This window comes from Oncorhynchus kisutch, linkage group LG30 (genome assembly GCF_002021735.2).
Source record: "Oncorhynchus kisutch isolate 150728-3 linkage group LG30, Okis_V2, whole genome shotgun sequence".
Taxonomy (NCBI): domain Eukaryota; kingdom Metazoa; phylum Chordata; class Actinopteri; order Salmoniformes; family Salmonidae; genus Oncorhynchus; species Oncorhynchus kisutch.
The window spans coordinates 27,416,824-27,435,912 of NC_034203.2; the positions used below are offsets into that span (position 1 = coordinate 27,416,824).

General features: G+C 43.0%; 1 protein-coding gene across 13 annotated transcripts in view; it reads right to left on the reverse strand.

The window, feature by feature from the left end:
• LOC109875133 (adhesion G protein-coupled receptor L2) overlaps positions 1-19,089 on the reverse strand; it is a 127,340-nt gene that overhangs the window by 89,397 nt on the left and 18,854 nt on the right. For all 13 annotated transcript variants that reach the window (XR_004206370.1, XR_004206369.1, XM_020467348.2 and 10 more), the window contains exon 2: positions 12,063-12,273. Coding sequence is in view for 11 of the 13 variants with exons in the window: in XM_020467348.2 (XP_020322937.1) it covers positions 12,063-12,135 (73 nt within the window). In the remaining 2 variants the exon portion in view is untranslated. The remainder of the gene's footprint in view (positions 1-12,062; positions 12,274-19,089) is intronic.

Genomic DNA, 19,089 nt, shown 5'->3' on the forward strand with positions numbered 1-19,089 from the left:
TTAGGTTAGTATTGTGGAGTAACTACAATGTTGTTGATCCATCCTCAGTTTTCTCCTATCACAGCAAACTCTAACTATTTTAAAGCCACCTTAGGCCTCATGGTGAAATCCCTGAGCGGTTTCCTTCCTCTCTGGCAACTGATGATGCCTTCCTCCCCAGCAACTGAGGACGCTTGTATCTTTGTCGTGACTGGGTGTATTGATACACCATCCAAATTGTAATTAATAACTTCACCATGCTCAAAGGGATACCCAATGTCTGCTTTTTTATTTTATTTAATCCATTTGAAAACGTAGGCTGTAACACAAAATGTGGAAAAAGTCAAGGGGTGTGAATACTTTTGGGGAGGCAGGTAGCCTAGTGGTTAGAGCGTGAGTTGCAAACCTTTCTAGAACTATGCAGCATTACTAGTCATTGTTAACGGCCATCTCATGACAAATATTTACCTTTGGGTATGTCTTTTTAGGCAGAAATAGAAATTGAGGTTTTACTCCCAAACTCCCTTCCTCTCCTCTCAGACAGAGGAGCCGCAAGAAAAAGGGGAAGGAAATACCAGAATGTTTGATCAGTCTGGGGAAAAAAGGCCAGTTTTTTGGGGGGTGGGTGATGCAGACGAACGGCGAGGGCTTTCACAAACAGACAGAGAACACAGCTAGGAGTTGGTTGACACTTGTCATCCTCCATTAATAAGGCCTCTTTGATTAGTCTTTGTTGTCGTGGAAACAGCAAACAGCTACATGCAAATGGCCTGTTCCCGCCCCAGGCTGGCCCCCATTGTTCTGGGCCCAGGCTTGACAGGGACACTTTCTCCACATGATAAAGGCGGGAGTAGCCCTTTAGGAATAGGAGTGGCCCCACCGCGGACACCGCGTGAGTCCTTCGAAATTGCTCGTCTTTTTTGTCGTTTTATTCTTCAATATTACTGGTAGCCACATCTCTGGAAAGAAGAGGGGATCTTCCAAAGCCACGCATTCCTCGCCAACCGAGCTGGATGCCTCCATAATCCAATATCCGGAATTAAGAAAGGGGAGTTGGGGGAATCTAAAGCATATCTGAATACCTAACACGTGAGAACAAAGCGGTAACAAGGTTGCGACTATTTTTTCCCTTTCTGTTCTCCTCAGTATTTCCAATCTGCTCAATGGAACTTATTGATTGCAGGTCAAGGAAATCGTTTAAAAACAATAGACTAGAATCATTTCGAAATAAAACACATTGAAGAAAATAAATGGTCACTTCAAAAGGCAATTGCATTTATTAAATAAAACATAACTAGTCTCAAATTGTAAATATGTCCACGACATTCTAAAGCCGAAAAGTATTATATTTTGGTAAGAGATCATACAAGTCTCTGTTTAAAACCCCCTGCATCACAAAATAAAATGAAATCTACTGCAACTGTCTGCTGTTTGACATGTTTGATACAATCTCACAAATACCATGTAACATGAAGACACACATTAAAACACATGGGAGTGAGGTGGGAGATGAGGAAGGAGACTTGGGGAGTTGCAAAATAATAAAAAAATCTGCTTTAAAAAACAGGCGGTTTAGACTTGACCACTTTACGACAGGCCCGCATTTCATTACAACCACCAAAACTGCCATAATACAATCGACAAAAACATATAGCACCATCTATGACACTCACACCCCCCCCCCCCCACCCCCCCATCTCTGTTCCACCTTGCTGGGAATCGTTTGTAAAGACAACGTCAGACAAGACCACAGAGCAAACCCCAAAGGCTAAACGCTGCTTCCCAGACAGACAACTGCTATCAAACACCCCCAGGTTCCGATATACTGTACCATAAGCATTCTAAAATAGAACTGTATAAGCCAGTCAGTTCATTTGTGGTGAGAGCCATGCTCTTAGTAATGCTTTTTTTCTCCCTTTAATATGGATAAAATACAATGGTGTTGGCCGTTCTCTTAGACCAGGGGTAGGCAACTAGATTCAGCCATGGGATGCATTTTGTCGTACAGGATAGTTTGGGGGCTGGAACCAAATTATAATAATTAGTATACTGCACATTTACCACAAATAAGCCCAAAAAGAGATTGTACTTGAAACTAACAATTTCATACCTTAATTACACTGAGAACAAGACCACGTCTCTTTTTATTAGTGTGAATACTGGGGAACAGATTTCTTAAACTAAACAAATGATTTGCTGAATTCCTGGTGATTTTAGTCTTTTTTGACATAGGGGCTAAAAATAAATCACCTGCGGGTCAGTTTTGCAGCAGGCCACCTGTTGCTGACCTCTATCCTAGACTGTGTTTCCTGTAAAAAAATATATGTTTTATCCAAAAACCGTACAGGGGGAGAGCATTACATGGATAGCATTTTGATGAGTCTCTAAAGGGGAAGGATTTGTCATATCACGGGGCTAAAGCGTGATAGAGTCAGGTGTCTCTTACGGCAGGAGATATTGTGTGTGTGTGTGTGTGTGTGTGTGTGTGTGTGTGTGGGGGGGGGGGGGTAGATCCTGTCACGACAGACACTAGGTGGCATCCCTCTTTTCTCTATCCTGCTCACAGCCATGGTGCAAGCCTCCTTTAAACCCCAACCTAAAATGTAATGCAATAGTGACTGATGTTCCTATTGTCCTCATTTTTACAACAAACGCCATTTAGTAACCTGCATAACCTGTTTTGTTGTCTTCAAGTTAGCAATGAAAAAACATGACAGTTCATGACCAGTTAAGAAGGTCATACCATGGAACATTTAGCTATTTCATTTAGAATTTTAGGACCCCTGTATATATAAAAAAAAAAAACATACAGTGCATTCAGAAAGTATTCAGACCCATTGAATTTTTCCACATCAGAGCAAAAACCAAGCCATGAGGTTGGAGGAATTGTCCGTAGAGCTCCGAGTCAGGATTGTGTCGAGGCACAGATCTGGGGGAAGATACCAAAACATTTATGCAGCATTGAAGGTCCCCAAGAACATAGTGACCTCCATCATTCTTAAATGGAAGAAGTTTGGAACCACCAAGATTCTTCCTAGAGCCGGCCACCTGGCCAAACTGAGCAATCGTGGGAGAAGGGCCTTGGTCAGGGAGGTGACCAAGAACCCAATGGTCACTCAAAGAGCTCCATAGTTCCTCTGGAGAATGGAAAGAACCTTCCAGAAGGACAATCATCTCTGCAGCACTCCACCAATCAGGCTTTTTGGTAGAGTGGCCAGACGGAAGCCACTCCTCAGTAAAAGTCACATGACAACTCACTTGGAATTTGCCAAAAGGCACCTAAAGGACTCTCAGACCATGAGAAACAGGATTCTCTGATCTGATGAAAACAAGATTGAACTCGTTGGCCTGAATGCCACGCGTCACATCTGGAAGAAACCTGGCACCATCCCTACAGTGAAGCGGTGGGGGTAGCATCATTCTGTGAGGATGTTTTTCAGTGGCAGGGACTGGGAGACTAGTCAGGATCGAGGGAAAGATGAGCGGAGCAAAGTACAGGGAGATCCTTGATGAAAATCTGCTCCAGAGTGCTCAGGACCTCAGAATGGGGAGAAGGTTCACCTTCCAACAGAACAACAACCTTAAGCACACAGCCAAGACAACGAAGGCGTGGCCTTCGCTGGTCATAGAGCAAAACGGAGAACGCCATCGTGTTCATGAGGGTCATCTTTCCATAGAGGGATTTGTATCCCAAATGGTTTGGATGCTACAGACGTTTTGGTGAAAAGACTGATTTTTCAGGATGTCTCCTGGTCTGACAAACACTGCTGGAGCTCTACCGCTTTCAACCACTGTGGATTATCTCTAGTTTAAAAGAGACATTTTGATGGGGATTTTTTATTATTATTATGGCAATTAGATTTACACACAGGCGCAGAAATCGACTCTAGGGGGTTAAATTAAGACACGTTAAAAGGAAGCCATTTAAGAACGAAGAGCGACATCCTTACATAGCTAATGCATATAATCCTCTCAGGGTCACCCATTAATATAGCTCATACTGACAGGGATGACACCATGTTAAAAAGATGTCTTCGAAAAACATCTGCTTCTGTCCATCTGTATCCAGACCAAACACCGGTTGGATTATTAGTGCTTGGCAAACCAAACACCTTAGTTTTAGTAAAGAAAAAGGAAATGGTTCCCTTTGCAAAGATAAGTGTCACAAGGTTTAAAATCAGACTGTAGGGTTAAACTTTTTTTTTTTTTATCACTCAAGGCAGTACTTCAGAGTTCAGATGAAAAACCTACACACACATGGGAGATCATCACGTTGACAGAATTAGTTCACTGTTGCAAGACGCAAAGAATATTGTTGCATGCTTTTTTTTGCACAGGAGTTGATGAAACACACAGAAAGAGGAGAATATGGAAGGAAAATCTCCCCTGTGTAGCAAGCTTGGCACTTTATCTCCCCTGAATGATTGTGCTGCATGCTTAAATGTTCTCAAAGCCCTATTCCTAACCCCTCACACTTAAACCCCAGCTGGGCTTTCTGCTTCAAGTCCCGGAACCAGTCAGGTGCTTCCCTAAGGGGGGTCCCCTCCTCATCACATGGCCCTGCATGTGTGTATGTGTGTTTTGAGCCTGGCCCAGGAGGCTCCCTCAGTGCGGCACAGAGAGTGTCAGGAGAAGTGGTGACTGGAACAGGGATTAAAGCGGTTCTGAATAACAGTAGGGCTGACTGGTAACTAACCAGCACCAGGAGGCTACAGGGCTAGGAGAAGACACACACACACACACACACACACACACACACACACACACATTGCACAAACAAAAACACAGCCGTGAAAGACGTACATAATATATTCATGATAACAGATACTCTAGCATGTGTTCACTTATCATTACAGTGAAGGTTCAGTCACCTCCCGACACACAGTACAACCATGTCCCATTCACCTCCCGACACACAGTACAACCATGTTCCATTCACCTCCCGACACACAGTACAACCATGTTCCATTCACCACCCGACACACAGTACAACCATGTCCCATTCACCTCCTGACATACAGTACAACCATGTCCCATTCACCTCCCGACATACAGTACATTCATGTTCCATTCACCTCCCGACATACAGTACAACCATGTCCCATTCACCTCCCGACATACAGTACAACCATGTTAGACATATAAGGACCCCATATACAGTCATATTAGGTGTCCCTTGGTCAAGGAAGTGAATGACAGAATCCAGACACATTCCAATGCAGTAGCATCGGAACACTAACTGACCACTGATTGACTAGTGTGATGACTGGGATGACCTTGCCCCCTTCACTGGTCAATACGAGCAACAAGCAGCCTGGCCACTGATAAGAGATTGGCCAGATGGGGAGACCTTGGTGACAGACAGCTTGCTGGTTCCGTGCTTTCCTCCTCCTCCTCTTGGATGAGGAGCCATTGTGGGCTGGCAGCCCTGCACACTCAACAGGGGAGTATGCTACAAGAACAGGTCAATACTGATAACGTACCAGGCAAACAAAAACGCTCTTTGTGCCTCGCTCTCGGTCTCTCCATTTCTCGGTCCCCTGATTCGCGGGACTTTTCCCCCTCTTACCACACATAATACATTTCCTGCACAACAGAAGGGTTTCTTATCTTGGGCTGTTTATACCTGCAAATCGTCCAACTGCCCGTTTGTATGCAGGTGACCCACACCGAGGTTACATTTCATTCCTGGACAGAAAAGTGTGGTCATGCTCCATGGCACAGCCTCCCTAGCCTTGGTGTCTACTAATACAATGCTGCTACAAGAAGAGTGGTGTTCATTCACCATCAATAGTAGACAGACCTAGCAGATGGACAGAAGCACACAAAGAAAATGTGCTACTGCTGCTAAAACATGAATGGAAACAGCCCAGTGACAAATTAATAGTAATCAGTATGTATACTTACCTATCCTACACTGGTTAGAACAGATAAATGCACAACTGATAGAAATTCAGCCCACAAACATATGATCATATTTCACTTTAATGACTTCACACCTTTTTTATTTTTCCTTTGCCCATATCCTATTTTTGGAATAATCAACATCTGGGGGTGTAAATCATATTCAACGCTGACCCCAAAAATAATCAACTCCTTTCAAAAACAACTGCAGCGTAAAAATGTGAATGTCAACACCAAATTCCTCTAAATAGGGATCATTTCTGGACAATTTTCACAGTCTCTATGGATACAATATAATTATAGTCTACTTTCCCTTTGATACCAGCAAGATCCTTTCTTCCTATAACAAGAGAATATTCTTTTAGAAACAGGATGTTTTTCTGAACTAAACTCCCCCGGACACATTAAAGCTCAAAATCTATGTCAAGATGAAGGAGGAATTGTCTGACAATGCCCGTTTCAAATATTCAATAGCACAGGTAGAAATAGTCAGGGCGCAATAGAACTCTGATTGCATTGTTTGCATTGATCATTGCTATTCTTTGGTCTCACCTGTAATAACTCATGTTGTTTTCTTATTTGTTGTCTAGTAGTTGCTATACTTTGTGTAGATTGTTGATTCACTGTGACATACTCTTGGCTTGAATTCATCTCTATGTAAATATTACCATACGAACTGGAAATTATACTGTAATAAAATCTGACATTGCTATTACCTTCAATTGTCTTATTCTCAAGTCTCAACGCTGTTTTGAGAATATATAAAGACAACCTATGTGTTGTTACAGGCATACTCTGATCGTTTGATTTCACTTAAAAGCCTTATGCTTCCCCTCTGGATTAAATGCATTACTTTGTCATGACATCTGTAAGCCCTAGGAAGAAGTGACTCGTGAAAACCGACTCCAAGAGTTTACATTCAGGCAGGGGTTTTCAATTAAACCGAAACTCCTCTCTACTGTAGGGAACAATATTAGTTGGCCACCTCCATGATTTGAGCTGGGTTGTTTGAGTCTGAGGAACCTCCGTTGACTCGAACTGTAGATCTCACGTCTGGAGTGGAAAAAGTGAGGCAGGGATCGGGTCCCATGTGTTAATATCCACCTGAGACGGTGAGGCTGTGAAGTGAGCTGGGTTGAGTTGCTGCCAGCAAACAAGATTTAGGGGCATGTGAAGCTAATTAAATCAACCTGTCAGGCGCCTTCGCTCCGACCCTATTAGATTGAGTGTCTGTTCATCATCGGGGCATATAACAGGGAGGTTTACAATCACATCTAAATACACAATAAAAGCAGACTAGGCTTCTCCTCTCCCAAAGGCCTGCGCTCTTAAATCCTCCTAGTACATACGGACAGATGGGAACATTCTTGTTGCTGCTTTTGATTTTACCAAAGACCCAGGAAGACCCAAGAAACCACTCCTGCTCTTAACTTAGGGTTTCCCCATCAAGGGTGATATTCTTCAATGAAATACAGATCCTATTCCATGTAGCTTCGTCTCATTTTAATTCCATGTTTTGGTGAAATAGTAGCTAGGTTTCCCCAGTTTCTCTGTCGTTTGAATCTTTGGTTATAATTAAAATGGCAATTTCTTATTCATGACAAATTCTAAGAGGTTACATTCAAAAAGCCACATTTCATAAATATGAACATGGTGAGAAAGCATTGTGAGGTAAAGGATTGTTATATACTGTATGATGTTGCCAATATTGACTGAATTATAATGATGACAGTAGTTTAATAAACACATTGAGAATGTGATGGATAAGGATGTCTCTCAGCGACACCCACATGCCTCCCCAATGCCTCTGTCACGGACAGATGAAAAGTCCAAACAATAACACCAGACTTCCATTTGGGCCAGAATGCGCCATGAGAAAGCTATAAATCAGAGGGCGTTCTGTGTGGATGTTCACAACACTGAGAACGCAGTCTCGTCAGTCATCTGTGAATCTAACAGGGCCCGACTGATAATTCATGATAGCCCTGTCATAGACCCGTACCGTTCAGATATGAATGATAAAAACACCAAACCAAGCATATCAGTCAGATGACAGACTGGACGTTTATAGCTGGAGGCCAGTGTGGAGAAACGAGACACAATGCTTACTCTCCATTCATTCTGCTCTGACCACTGGAAATACCAGTGTGACACATGGGAGACCATTCCATCAATACACAGCCAAGCTTACTTATGGCTTGTTACCAATCATTTTGGTGAGTTGGGACTTCTAGTTGACCCTTATAACCATCTGGATATAATAAAATAACTCAAGTATGGGAGTTGATAGAATAATAGCATCACTTTCAGGCAAGATCTGCTATTGAAAGCAACAGTCTAATGCATGGCACATTGCAAATGATGTGCAAATAGTTTAGGTTAAAACACTTCAGCCCTTCATATCTATTAAGGAGATACTTCAGGATTTTGGCAATGAAGCCCTTTACATCCTTCCCCAGAGTCAGATGAACTCGTGGATTCCATTTTTATGTCTCTGTGTGAAGTTCGAAGGAAGTTGCTAACTAGCACAATTGCTAAATAGCGCAATGACTGGACGTCTATGGTATCTGCTAGCAGATAGCATAGACTTCCAGTCATTCCATGAATGCTAGTTAGCATTGGCTCACGAAACCACCTCTAACTTCCTTCATACTGGACGCAGAGATGGTATCCACGAGTTCATCTGACTCTGGGGAAGTAGATAAAGTGCCTCAATGCCAAAATCCCCAAGTATCCCTTTAAGAGTGACTACATTCAAACTATGAATAAGTGTCAGATGAGTAAACCATGTCAAAAATAATTAGACGACTGTCTGCTTCAGTCCTCAGAAACTTTTCGTAAAGGCTGGTATTTAAATAGACAAAACATTGACACCTTTTGTCTAGAGCATTTTAATATGCTTGACAAGTACACATAACAACCTGGTCTAGAAACAACATCTGAAATATATCGCCTGCAACATTCAAACACTTGTTGGGAACAAAGCAAAACAGTGTTTCCTAAGTTATACTTGATCCCCGTCTACACAGAGAGATGACACAGATAAAGATAAATTACTTCATCTGATTCATCTTCCTGTTTTAAACATGTTTGGATGTTTCGGTTGAGGGACCTATTGTACTCCTGGAATGAACAACACAACAAGGTCTACAAAATGTCTACACAAAATAAACCGCAGGATATAATTCCCCGAAATCTTGGCTTCTTTTCTTTTGAAGTTCATTATAACTACCATTGTGAGAGGTACTTGGCATGCAGGAGCATGTGCGCCCTGGCCCTACCTTTCTAGGGTTGGCTGCTTGTCTTGCTCTGAATCTAGTTGTCAACTTCTATCTTCATATCTACAGGCTGGGCGGTCTAAAACCAACCTTGACTAACATGATACCCTCCCAGTTTGCTGCTCCATGAATGATATTGCACTACATGACCAAAAACTATGTGGACAACTGCTCGTCGAACATGTCATTCCAAAATCATGGGCAGTAATATGGAGTTGGTCCCACCTTTGCTTCTAGAACAGCCTCCACTTTTCTGGGAAGACTTTCCACTAGATTTTGGAACATTGCTGCACAGACTTTCTTCCATTCAGCCACAAGAGCATTGTGAGGTCGGGCATTGATGTTGGGTGATTAGGCCTGGCTCGCAGTCAGCTTTCCAATTCATCCCAAAGGTGTCCGATGGGGTTGAGGTCAGGGCTCTGTGTAGGCCAGTCAAGTTCTTCCAAACTGATCTCAGCAAACCACTAACCACCCGAACGACAAAAAAAAAAAACTGTCCCAGACCCCTATTTCTCCTCCACCAAACTTTACAGTTGGCACTATGCATTGGGGCATGTAGCGTTCTCCTGGCATCCGCCAAACCCAGATTTGTCCGTCAGACTGCCAATTCGTGAAGCGTGATTCATCACTCCAGAGAACGAGTTTCCACTACTCCAGAGTCCAATGGTGGCGAGCTTCACACCACTCCAGCCAATGCTTGGCATTGCGCATGGTGATCTTTGGCTTGTGTGCAGCTGCTCAGCCATGGAGACCCATTTCATGAAGCTCCCGCCAAACAGTTATTGTGCTGGCGTTGCTTCCAGAGGCAGTCTGGAACTCGGTAGTGAGCGTTGCAACCAAGGACAGACCATTTTTAAGCACTACGCGCTTAAGCACTCGAAGTCCTGTTCTGTGAGCTTGTGCGTTCTACCACTTTGCAGCTGAGCTGTTGTTGCTCCTAGACGTTTTCACTTCACAATAACAGCACTTACAGTTGACCGGGGCAGCTCTGTCACTGAGCTCTTCAGTAAGGCAATTCTACTGCCAATGTTTGTCTATGGAAGATTGCATACCTGTGTGCTTGATGTTACACACCGGTGAGCAACGGGTGTGACTGAAATAGCAGAATCCACTCATTTGAAGGGGTGTCCATATACTTTTGCATATACAATAGTGTACTTAGTCAGTATATAGCCAGTCAAGATAATTTGAAAAAGCAGTGCAAATACAGAACGGAAAACACATTAATAAAATATTTTTAAAATAATTGTGGATAAATAGAGGGAAACAGAGATACATTTGAATATAAATATGCGCTGAACCATCATTTTCGATGATCTGATTATCTCTGCATCCAATTATATCCCTATTATGCTAATACGAATGGGACTGCCATTCATAATATATTTTCTCCCTTAACACTAAAACATCATTTTTATTCATAACTACTTGCCATATTAAGGTACAAAATATGTTGGGTGGTTTTAAGAAGACCCACCAAATTGCATTTTTTGCAAGCGTTAATCAACACCGATGGAATGAGGAGTGTTTGTGCTGACTCCATTTCTCTTGTAACAAAAACCCAGCATGAGCATTCAATAACCCAGAGACGAGAGAGAAAAAAATATTTTTCTGCTCAAGTATGTCATTAAGGATTTTCAAAGCAAGAGGAATGTTCATGGGTGTACATGATCACATCATGATACTAGGAAGTCATTATAAAGAGGGGGGCCTTTTTGTGGGACGGACATTCATGGAAATTAGGTTCATGATTCAAAATGTCATACACACACGGGGGGCGGGGGGGGGGGTGTAATGGTGAGTGGCATGTGGATGGATCTGACATTGGCTTTCACTCTAAAAACAGACACATTCCTTCTTTGATGAATGGGCAAATATGTATTCATAGGCCTGAGAGCCCACGCCTTTGTCAAGTGAAACCCCAATCCTTGACTTTCTTTCTGCATACCAAAGCAGGAACTCCTCCCCAAACAGAGAATCACCAGGACCGCTCAGCACAGACCATCTCCAAGCTCAAATCAGAGGCCCATTCTTCAAACGTTTCTGGAGGCACTATTTTCATTTATTCTGGGAAAAAGACCCTGTGATTTATTTTGTGTGGTCTACAATTGCTATAAATCTACAAAGTGAGTGTCTCTTTCTGAATGTTACGCCTGGCTCGACTGTTCCATATCCATCTCTTTTTAGTTAATCACCTCACACAGTCAGATTTAAATATAAAACCAAAAGACAAGTGAAATCTATGCAAGTGTGAAATAAAAACATGAGAAAGGAGAGAAATGTAATTTAAAAGAAACCCCGAGTTGATATTCTTTGACGTTTGACTGTAATCAATGTTTGGCACGCTAGCATGTGACTTGAGTACAATGAGAGTGAAACAGAGCAGACATGTAATGATTGTCATTAAGCAGACATACTAACCAACCGACATCAAAGCCTCTGATGGGTATAAGAGAGGGAGTAGTTTGGGGACAGAACTTGTAATTACAGTCAAATGTACTAATCTAAAGTAAGACAATGAAATGAAACTAAAAAACTAATGAGATGACTTTGGGTAGCATAAAGAAAATAAAACTACTAGTTCCTTCCAAAAGTCTTCTGTTTGGCAGCTCCTTCAACTGAAGGTTCAAGATGCAGGTACTTAACGGAGTCAGCCAATCAATATAAAAAACCTGTTTTCTGAAGCACAAAAGCCTGGGTGCACTGCACTCAAACATTCAGCTAGAAAACCCACTTCCAGTGTTATTGTCAACTTTTAAAGAGAAAAGTCAATTCACTATATAACAACAACTCTTCGCTCCCATTAGAAGACGGAAAAATGAGCCAAATCAACACTTTCATGAACCACATTGGAAAAGCACATAGTATTCGACACAAGCGCAGACACACATAAGGACTTACCTTCTGAACAATGGAGATGAGTGAGGGTGAGCAGACCATGGAGAACTAGACACCTCCATGCTGCAGGAGTCATCGTTGCCGAGTACTGAAGCCGCTTCAGGTGCCTGCTAGCAAACGACTGTGGCTTTAGGATATAGAATAGAAGAAGAGGAGTCTGGGAGTAGTCAGCGATCCGTGGTTCTAGGAGAAGCCTCTCCAGTCATCTTGTCATCTGAAAATACAGAGAGAGGAAGAGGAGGGTGAGGAGGAGGAAAACTGTGTTTTACTGCTACAAGTCGAAACGTGGTCATCATCACAAAGGCTATGCCATCACAGCTGCCGTCTCTAAAGGTGGGATTGAAAAGATTGAGAGATACATTTAACAGAAATATTAAAACGGTGCAAATGGTGAATAATCATGGTGAGACATAAGTATGCTGAAAATGTGTGATAACTAAGTCTATGGATATTTTGGGTCTGCTAAAACAAACACAAAAATACATCAAACCAGTGAGATATTCAGCAGGCAAAAGGATGGGTATGACAAAATCATTAAGAACACCTGCTCTTTCACAGACAGACGGACCAGGTGAATCCAGGTGAAAGCTATGACCCCGTATTGATGTCACTTGTTAAATCTACCTCAAATCAGTGTAGATGAAGGGGAGGAGACAGGTTAAAGAAGGATTTTTAAGCCTTGAGAGAATTGAGACATGGAATATGTATGTGTGCCATTCAGAGGGTAAACGGACAAGAAAATGTTTAAGTGCTTTTGAACTGGGTATGGTAGTAGGTGCCAGGCACAACGGCTTGTGTCAAGAACTGCAACGCTGCTGTTTTTTGACGCTCAACTGTTTCACGTGTATCAAGAATGGCCCACAACCAAAAGGACATCCAGCCAACTGTGGGACGCATTGGAATCAACATGGGCCAGCATCCCTGCGGAACGACACCTTGTAGAGTCCATGCCCCGACAAATTGAACCGGTTCTGAGGGCTCAATATTAGGAAGGTGTTCCCAGGGCTGTGGTGGTCACGAAATTTCACCCGCCGGTGATTGTCAAGCAAATAACTGTCAGTCTCATTGTAATTGACCGTTAATTAACAAACACATTTAGCATCTCTTGGCTTCCACACAGCCTACAAGCCTTTAAAAAATATAGAATAAATCAATGTAATATAGCCTACACCTTCACAACAAATCTATTATTTATTTTAGACAGGTCTAAAGAAGCATGATATGACGAAAACAAAAGTATATTTCTGAAGAACAGAATAGCATACTCTGAGTTGTCTTTATGTTAGGCCCTGATCTGGCTATGCCAAATGGCTGTGGGCTACACTAGTTCATTTAGCAGACAAGATTAGCTTATAATTCCACTGCATTCTTTTGTATTTTATTGAACAAAGCTTTATAAAATAGAAATATTTTCTCAAAATGATTTGAGGGAGTGCGCACATGCAGCTATTCTGTGTTGTGGTTAACAAAGAAATAGGTTCTCCTATATGCTTAATTTAGAGGTATTAATGGAACTTTAGTTCTACAAACACTGGGCTACATGTTTTGATTTTTAATACATTCTAAGACTGCATGTTGTGACTAATGATGATATGAAAAAAGTTGCTTGAAAGACTTGAGCTCTGCTTAGTTTTTTTGCATCGGCTGTACACACTTCATCAGTCTCTCTATATAATTCACAATGATAGGCTAATATTGTCACCCATCAGACTATTCTTGATTCAATCTGGTCTTTAAATACACTAAATAATATATGTGTGACATTTGTAATGATTTAGAATGGGCCTATATCTATATCTATATCGAAACAGGGGCAGCAGGAAAAAAATACATAACCTCATGCACTTAAATAGCGAATGGAGGACGCTATTCCAGTGTTTAATTTTCATGCCAGCCAGGTAGGCTATACTCCTGTTGTAAAGAGAAGCAATGTGCTTAATATTAGGAAAGTTGAGAAATAAATATAGTATGCTTAGCCTATAGAAAGCTGATAGGATCCTCCTCTTTTTAGTAGTGGCCATCACTCTGTTTTCTCCCGCAATTGCAGAGCATTTAGAAATGTTGCGCAACATGAGCTCATGGGTTCTCATGAAGTGATGGATTAGATTTCAAATACATTTGCATTGATGTCAGAGTGATTAGAGGGACAATGGAGTGCTGAGTACCAGACAGGTAAAAATGTCAGTAGGCTAGAAATGACCATCAGCAACATCAGAACTTGAAGATGAATTACCGTGCATAAACGGTCATGTGGAATTTGACTGCCTTCATGACTCGTGACCGCCGGTGTGGCGGTAATACAATCACAGCCCTAGGTGTTCCTAATGTTTGGTATACTCAGTCTATCAAGTCTGAATATGTGTTTATTTTTCACTTCTGACAGGAAATACTCTTGGGTAGAGGAGAGCATGACGGAGCACTCATCCCTGGGCTACAGGCTACATGTTTACACACCGCATTCCTCCCTCAACTCACTACTACCACCTTCCCTCCCTCCCCAGAGTTCTACTGCCTTATCCCCACAGGAGAGGACCCTGTTGCTCAGGCAACGCGCTCACACAGACTCACACAGCAAACCATTAGAGACACAGCTCCTTTGTGAGGTACTTTTGTCTGCTTCCTCCTTATCTTGAGGGCAGCCACAAACTAGCGGGAGGAGGGCAGCCACAAACAGTCCACACGGCTTTGTCTGCCTCAGCTAAGGTTAGGCTCCACTCCCTAAAATGCTCTCAATGCACCAGATAGAGAGACTTGTTAGAACACAAGTCAAATACTCCGGATCGATGACATGTCAAATATACACGTTAGTACACACACACAGACACACACCTTGACCTGCATATAAACAAAACCAGCAAGAAGACATCCATCTAGTACAGATGACTTAACCTAGGCCATGATGTACCTATCTACACTATATATACAAAAGTATGTGGACACCCCTTCAAATGAGTGGATTTAGCTATTTCAGCCACACCCGTTGCTGACAGGTGTATAAAAATCGAGCACACGGCCATGCAATCTCCATCGACAAACACTGGCAGTAGAATGGCTTTGCTGAAGAGCTCAGTGACACCATCATAGGATGCCACCTTCCCAACAAGTCAGTTCGTAAAAATGTATGCCCTGCTAGAGCTGCCCTGGTCGACTGTAAGTGCTGTTAAAGTGAAGTGGGAATGTCTAGGGGCAACAACAACTCGTCTGCAAAGTGGTAGGCCACACAAGCTAAAAATCATCTGCCCTCGCCTGTCCCAGTTCCAAACTGCCTCTGGATGCATCGTCAGCACAAGAACTGTTCGGCGGGAGCTTCATGAAATGGGTTTCTATGGCCGAGCAGCCGCACACATGCCTAAGATCACCATGCGGAATGACAAGAGTCGACTGGAGTGGTGTAAAGCTCATCCCCATTGGACTCTGGAGCAGTGGAAACATGTTCTCTGGAGTGATGAATCACGCTTCACCATCTGTCAGTCCGACGGATTAATCTAGGTTTGGCGGATGCCAGGAGAACGCTACCTACCCTAATGCATAGTGCCAACTTTTTAGTTTGGTGGAGGAATAATGGTCTGGGGCTGTTTATTATGGTTTGTTCTATTCTTCTTAGTTCTAGTGAGGGGAAATCTTAAAGCTACAGCATAAAATTACATGCTAGACTATTCTGTGCTTCTAACTTTGTGGAAACAGTTTGGGGGTCCATCCATAAGTGGTTTGCTGAGATCAGTTTGGAAGAACTTGACTGGCCAGCACAGAGCCCTGACCTCAACCCCATCGAACACCTTTGGGATGAATTGGAAAGCCGACTGGCGAGCCAGGCCTAATCGCCACAACATCAGTGCTCGACCTCACTAATGGTCTTGAGACTGAATGGAAGCAAGTCCCCGCAGCAATGTTCCAACATCTAGCGGAAAGCCTTCCCAGAAGATTAGAGGCTGTTATAGCAGCAAAGAGGGGACCAACTCCATATTAATGCCCATGATTTTGGAATGAGATGTTCGACGAGCAGGTGTCCGCATACACTATATGGCCAAAAGTATGTTTAACATCCAAAATGTGACCATGTCCATATAAACACCATGTCACCATCCACACAGTACACTGCATTTCACACTTTAAAGAGTGGAGGACACCAAAAGAGGATAATTCGCTTTTCTGTGTGTACTCCTCCTCTCCAGAGCCACTCGTCAACTTCCCAGATTATTTTATAATGAACCTACATTTGAGCAGCGGAGCACTCTGCTCTGATCGCTCTCTGGACCACCACTAATGCCCAGCTAAGATATTTCTGGCAACGTGAAGGTACACACGCACAAAACATTGTTTTGGGAGCTTCTATCTGCATTGGCTTACGGAGTCATAAGTTAAATCTCCATATTGGATTCATTCTTTAAAATGGCTCTATAGGCTGCTGGAGACCCCTATTTAAAACAGGCTAACAAAATGCAACTGCAGGTCCTCGCGGAGCAGAGTGCACAGTTTACAGGCCCAAAGGTCATTTATCTTGCTTTGAGGTCAAATGTACCACTAACTGTTATACTGTGTGGCGCCAAGCTAACACACACAAGGCTATGATCATTTATCAGTTAGAAGTTAGGTGGTGCATTCAGACTCGGATTGAAAGAGAATCATTAGACCACTAGATCAGACAAGAGCATAGCGGAGCAGCAGTAAAGCATTACTTCGTCTCACAGCGGCCCAAAACAGAGTGAGCCTGTAATGCCCTACCCCCTAACCTCTCTGCCCTGCTCGGCTGGCTCAGCCGCTGTTCCCCACCAGACACCAGGGGGAGAGGGGCCTGGGGTTCCTTCCCTCTAGACTCATCTGCCCCAGGGCCCCTTTCTCCTCCTGCTCAGTACTACCCAGAGCCACCCGCACCGTCACCCCGCTGAGTAACATGTTCCCTTTCTCCTTTAAGCTGGCAGAGGAGCCGGCCGCTGCGCTCATCTCACCCCTCATCCCCCCATCCCTAAACAGCCGTTTTGTTTGCGGGGGTTTCTGGACTGGATTTGGTCAGACTTGAGATAAAAGGATTAGCCGATTAACATGAAGACGCTTTTCACAAGTGCTGACAGACGTATCATAATTTTACATCAGAGAAGGGGAGATTGTGGTGGGTGGTGGGGAGGAGGCCTCCTCTAGCAGAAAAGAGGTAAGTGAGGCATAGTTAACCCATCAGAGACCGTGTGTGTTTGTGGAGAAATTCTCTACAGCACAGCTCCTTAGAACAGCAAGGAACTAAACTAAACTAAATCGTCTTCAAAAATATGATTCTGAAAATTGCCTTTAAAATTTGAATGGTGTCAATTTTATATTGTAGTTTAACAACATGAATTGGGTTATTCAGAGTATTAGAAAAATAGTTGACAACCTTGTTCTGTTTTCTATCTTTTTTATTTTATTAGATACAACCTTCTAGTCCTAAACTCTCAAATGATTCAGGTTACTCAACCAGGAAGGAATATTCACATCGGGCTCCAATTCCACCATCGCCGTGGCAGCGGTTATAGTAATAATAGTGTACAGAACAAAGTTATGACTTACTGTCACCAGCTACATTAAATCTTATGGCTTGACGGTTTAATAATCATGAAATCTTCTAGAATCATTTCAAGTTATTAACTCATCATCTGCACTTTAAGTGCTAAACTTTCCCTTATAAGGAACAATGGATATGAATCTTCCCTTTTCCTGCTTTCACTCTTTCTATTCAGAGTATATCATCCCAGACACCAAGAACCCATCACAGGAGATGAAAAATGACATGTAAACATGTAGAACATCTCTTTCGGTTTCTCCACCCATAGACAGTGAGAATAGCCAGGAGACAAATGTATCATCAGTCCGGAGGATTGAAGAAAAAAAAACACCACATTGCAAACAAATGTTTCATATTTCAGAGGAATGACAGAAAAAATAAGCAAACATTTAAAAGTGGAAGGCAAGCAATTAAAATAATATTAGAATCAAATGGCTGGAAAGAAACAGGCCACATGTCCTAACATGAAATACGAGGCTAATTGGTGCAGCAGCAGGCTGAAGGAATGTAAAGAGACAAAGCTTGTGGCTGCCTCTCTCAAGCTGGAGAGGCAACCGGAGAAAGAATAGACTAGAGAGAGAGAATGGGAGTCCAGGCTTTTGTAAGAAGGGAGGAACTGAATGGATGGGAGAGAAAGAGAGAGAGGAGAGGGAGAGAAGAATGGGAAGGGAGGAGAAAGAAAGGGGTGGGTGGGTCACTGGGAAGGATTGACAGCTTGTGAGTATGGCTTGACCTGCTGGGTTCACCCTCCAATATTTTCAACAGGCTTAACGAAGGACTAAATAAAGCCCCAGGAATGTTAATTTATTTTCAATTGTCAGTGCCAGGGACGGGGAGAGAAATAAAGAGTGCATATATACATATCAAGTGAGATTGGAACACAACTAGAGCACGTAAGTAGTCATGGACTGGTGTAAGCTCAACGCTCCACGTTGAAATAAAGATGTGGGCCTAGCTGTGTGTTTTGTCTGTGTTCCAGTCTGAACCTCGCAGGCATAATGCTTTAGTTCTTCAGCCCTCTCTGACTAACTCATTTGGGGAACGGTTCACCCCACCCACCTACCCCCACACATGGCCTACATTCGGAACAAAAAGACCAACACGTGAGGGGGAATATCAAACATGAGACGATGGTAAGAGGGGAGCAGGGGGTCTGGGTTAGGGTGTAGTTGGAATCTACAGGAACTGATAAAACAAGTCCCCCAGATCCATTGCACACCAACACCTCAATAACACTTTGTCATGACAGACCCAGTCTGTCAGGGATCTCCTCTCCAACTCCTCTCTTAAGGGACATGATGTCACTTCCTTGGCTCTGTCAGTGGTGCAGACAGAGCACATGCCATGGCTGCCAGTGATGGAGACAGGCGCAAGTCAGGCATGGCAGTCAGGTGGGAGGAGGGTTCAGCACCGTGATAATATATTTTGGGATGGGGCATGAAGGAGGGAATGGGGCAAGCAAGAACCAGTAGCAAGCTGCATGGTATTCATAGGCTC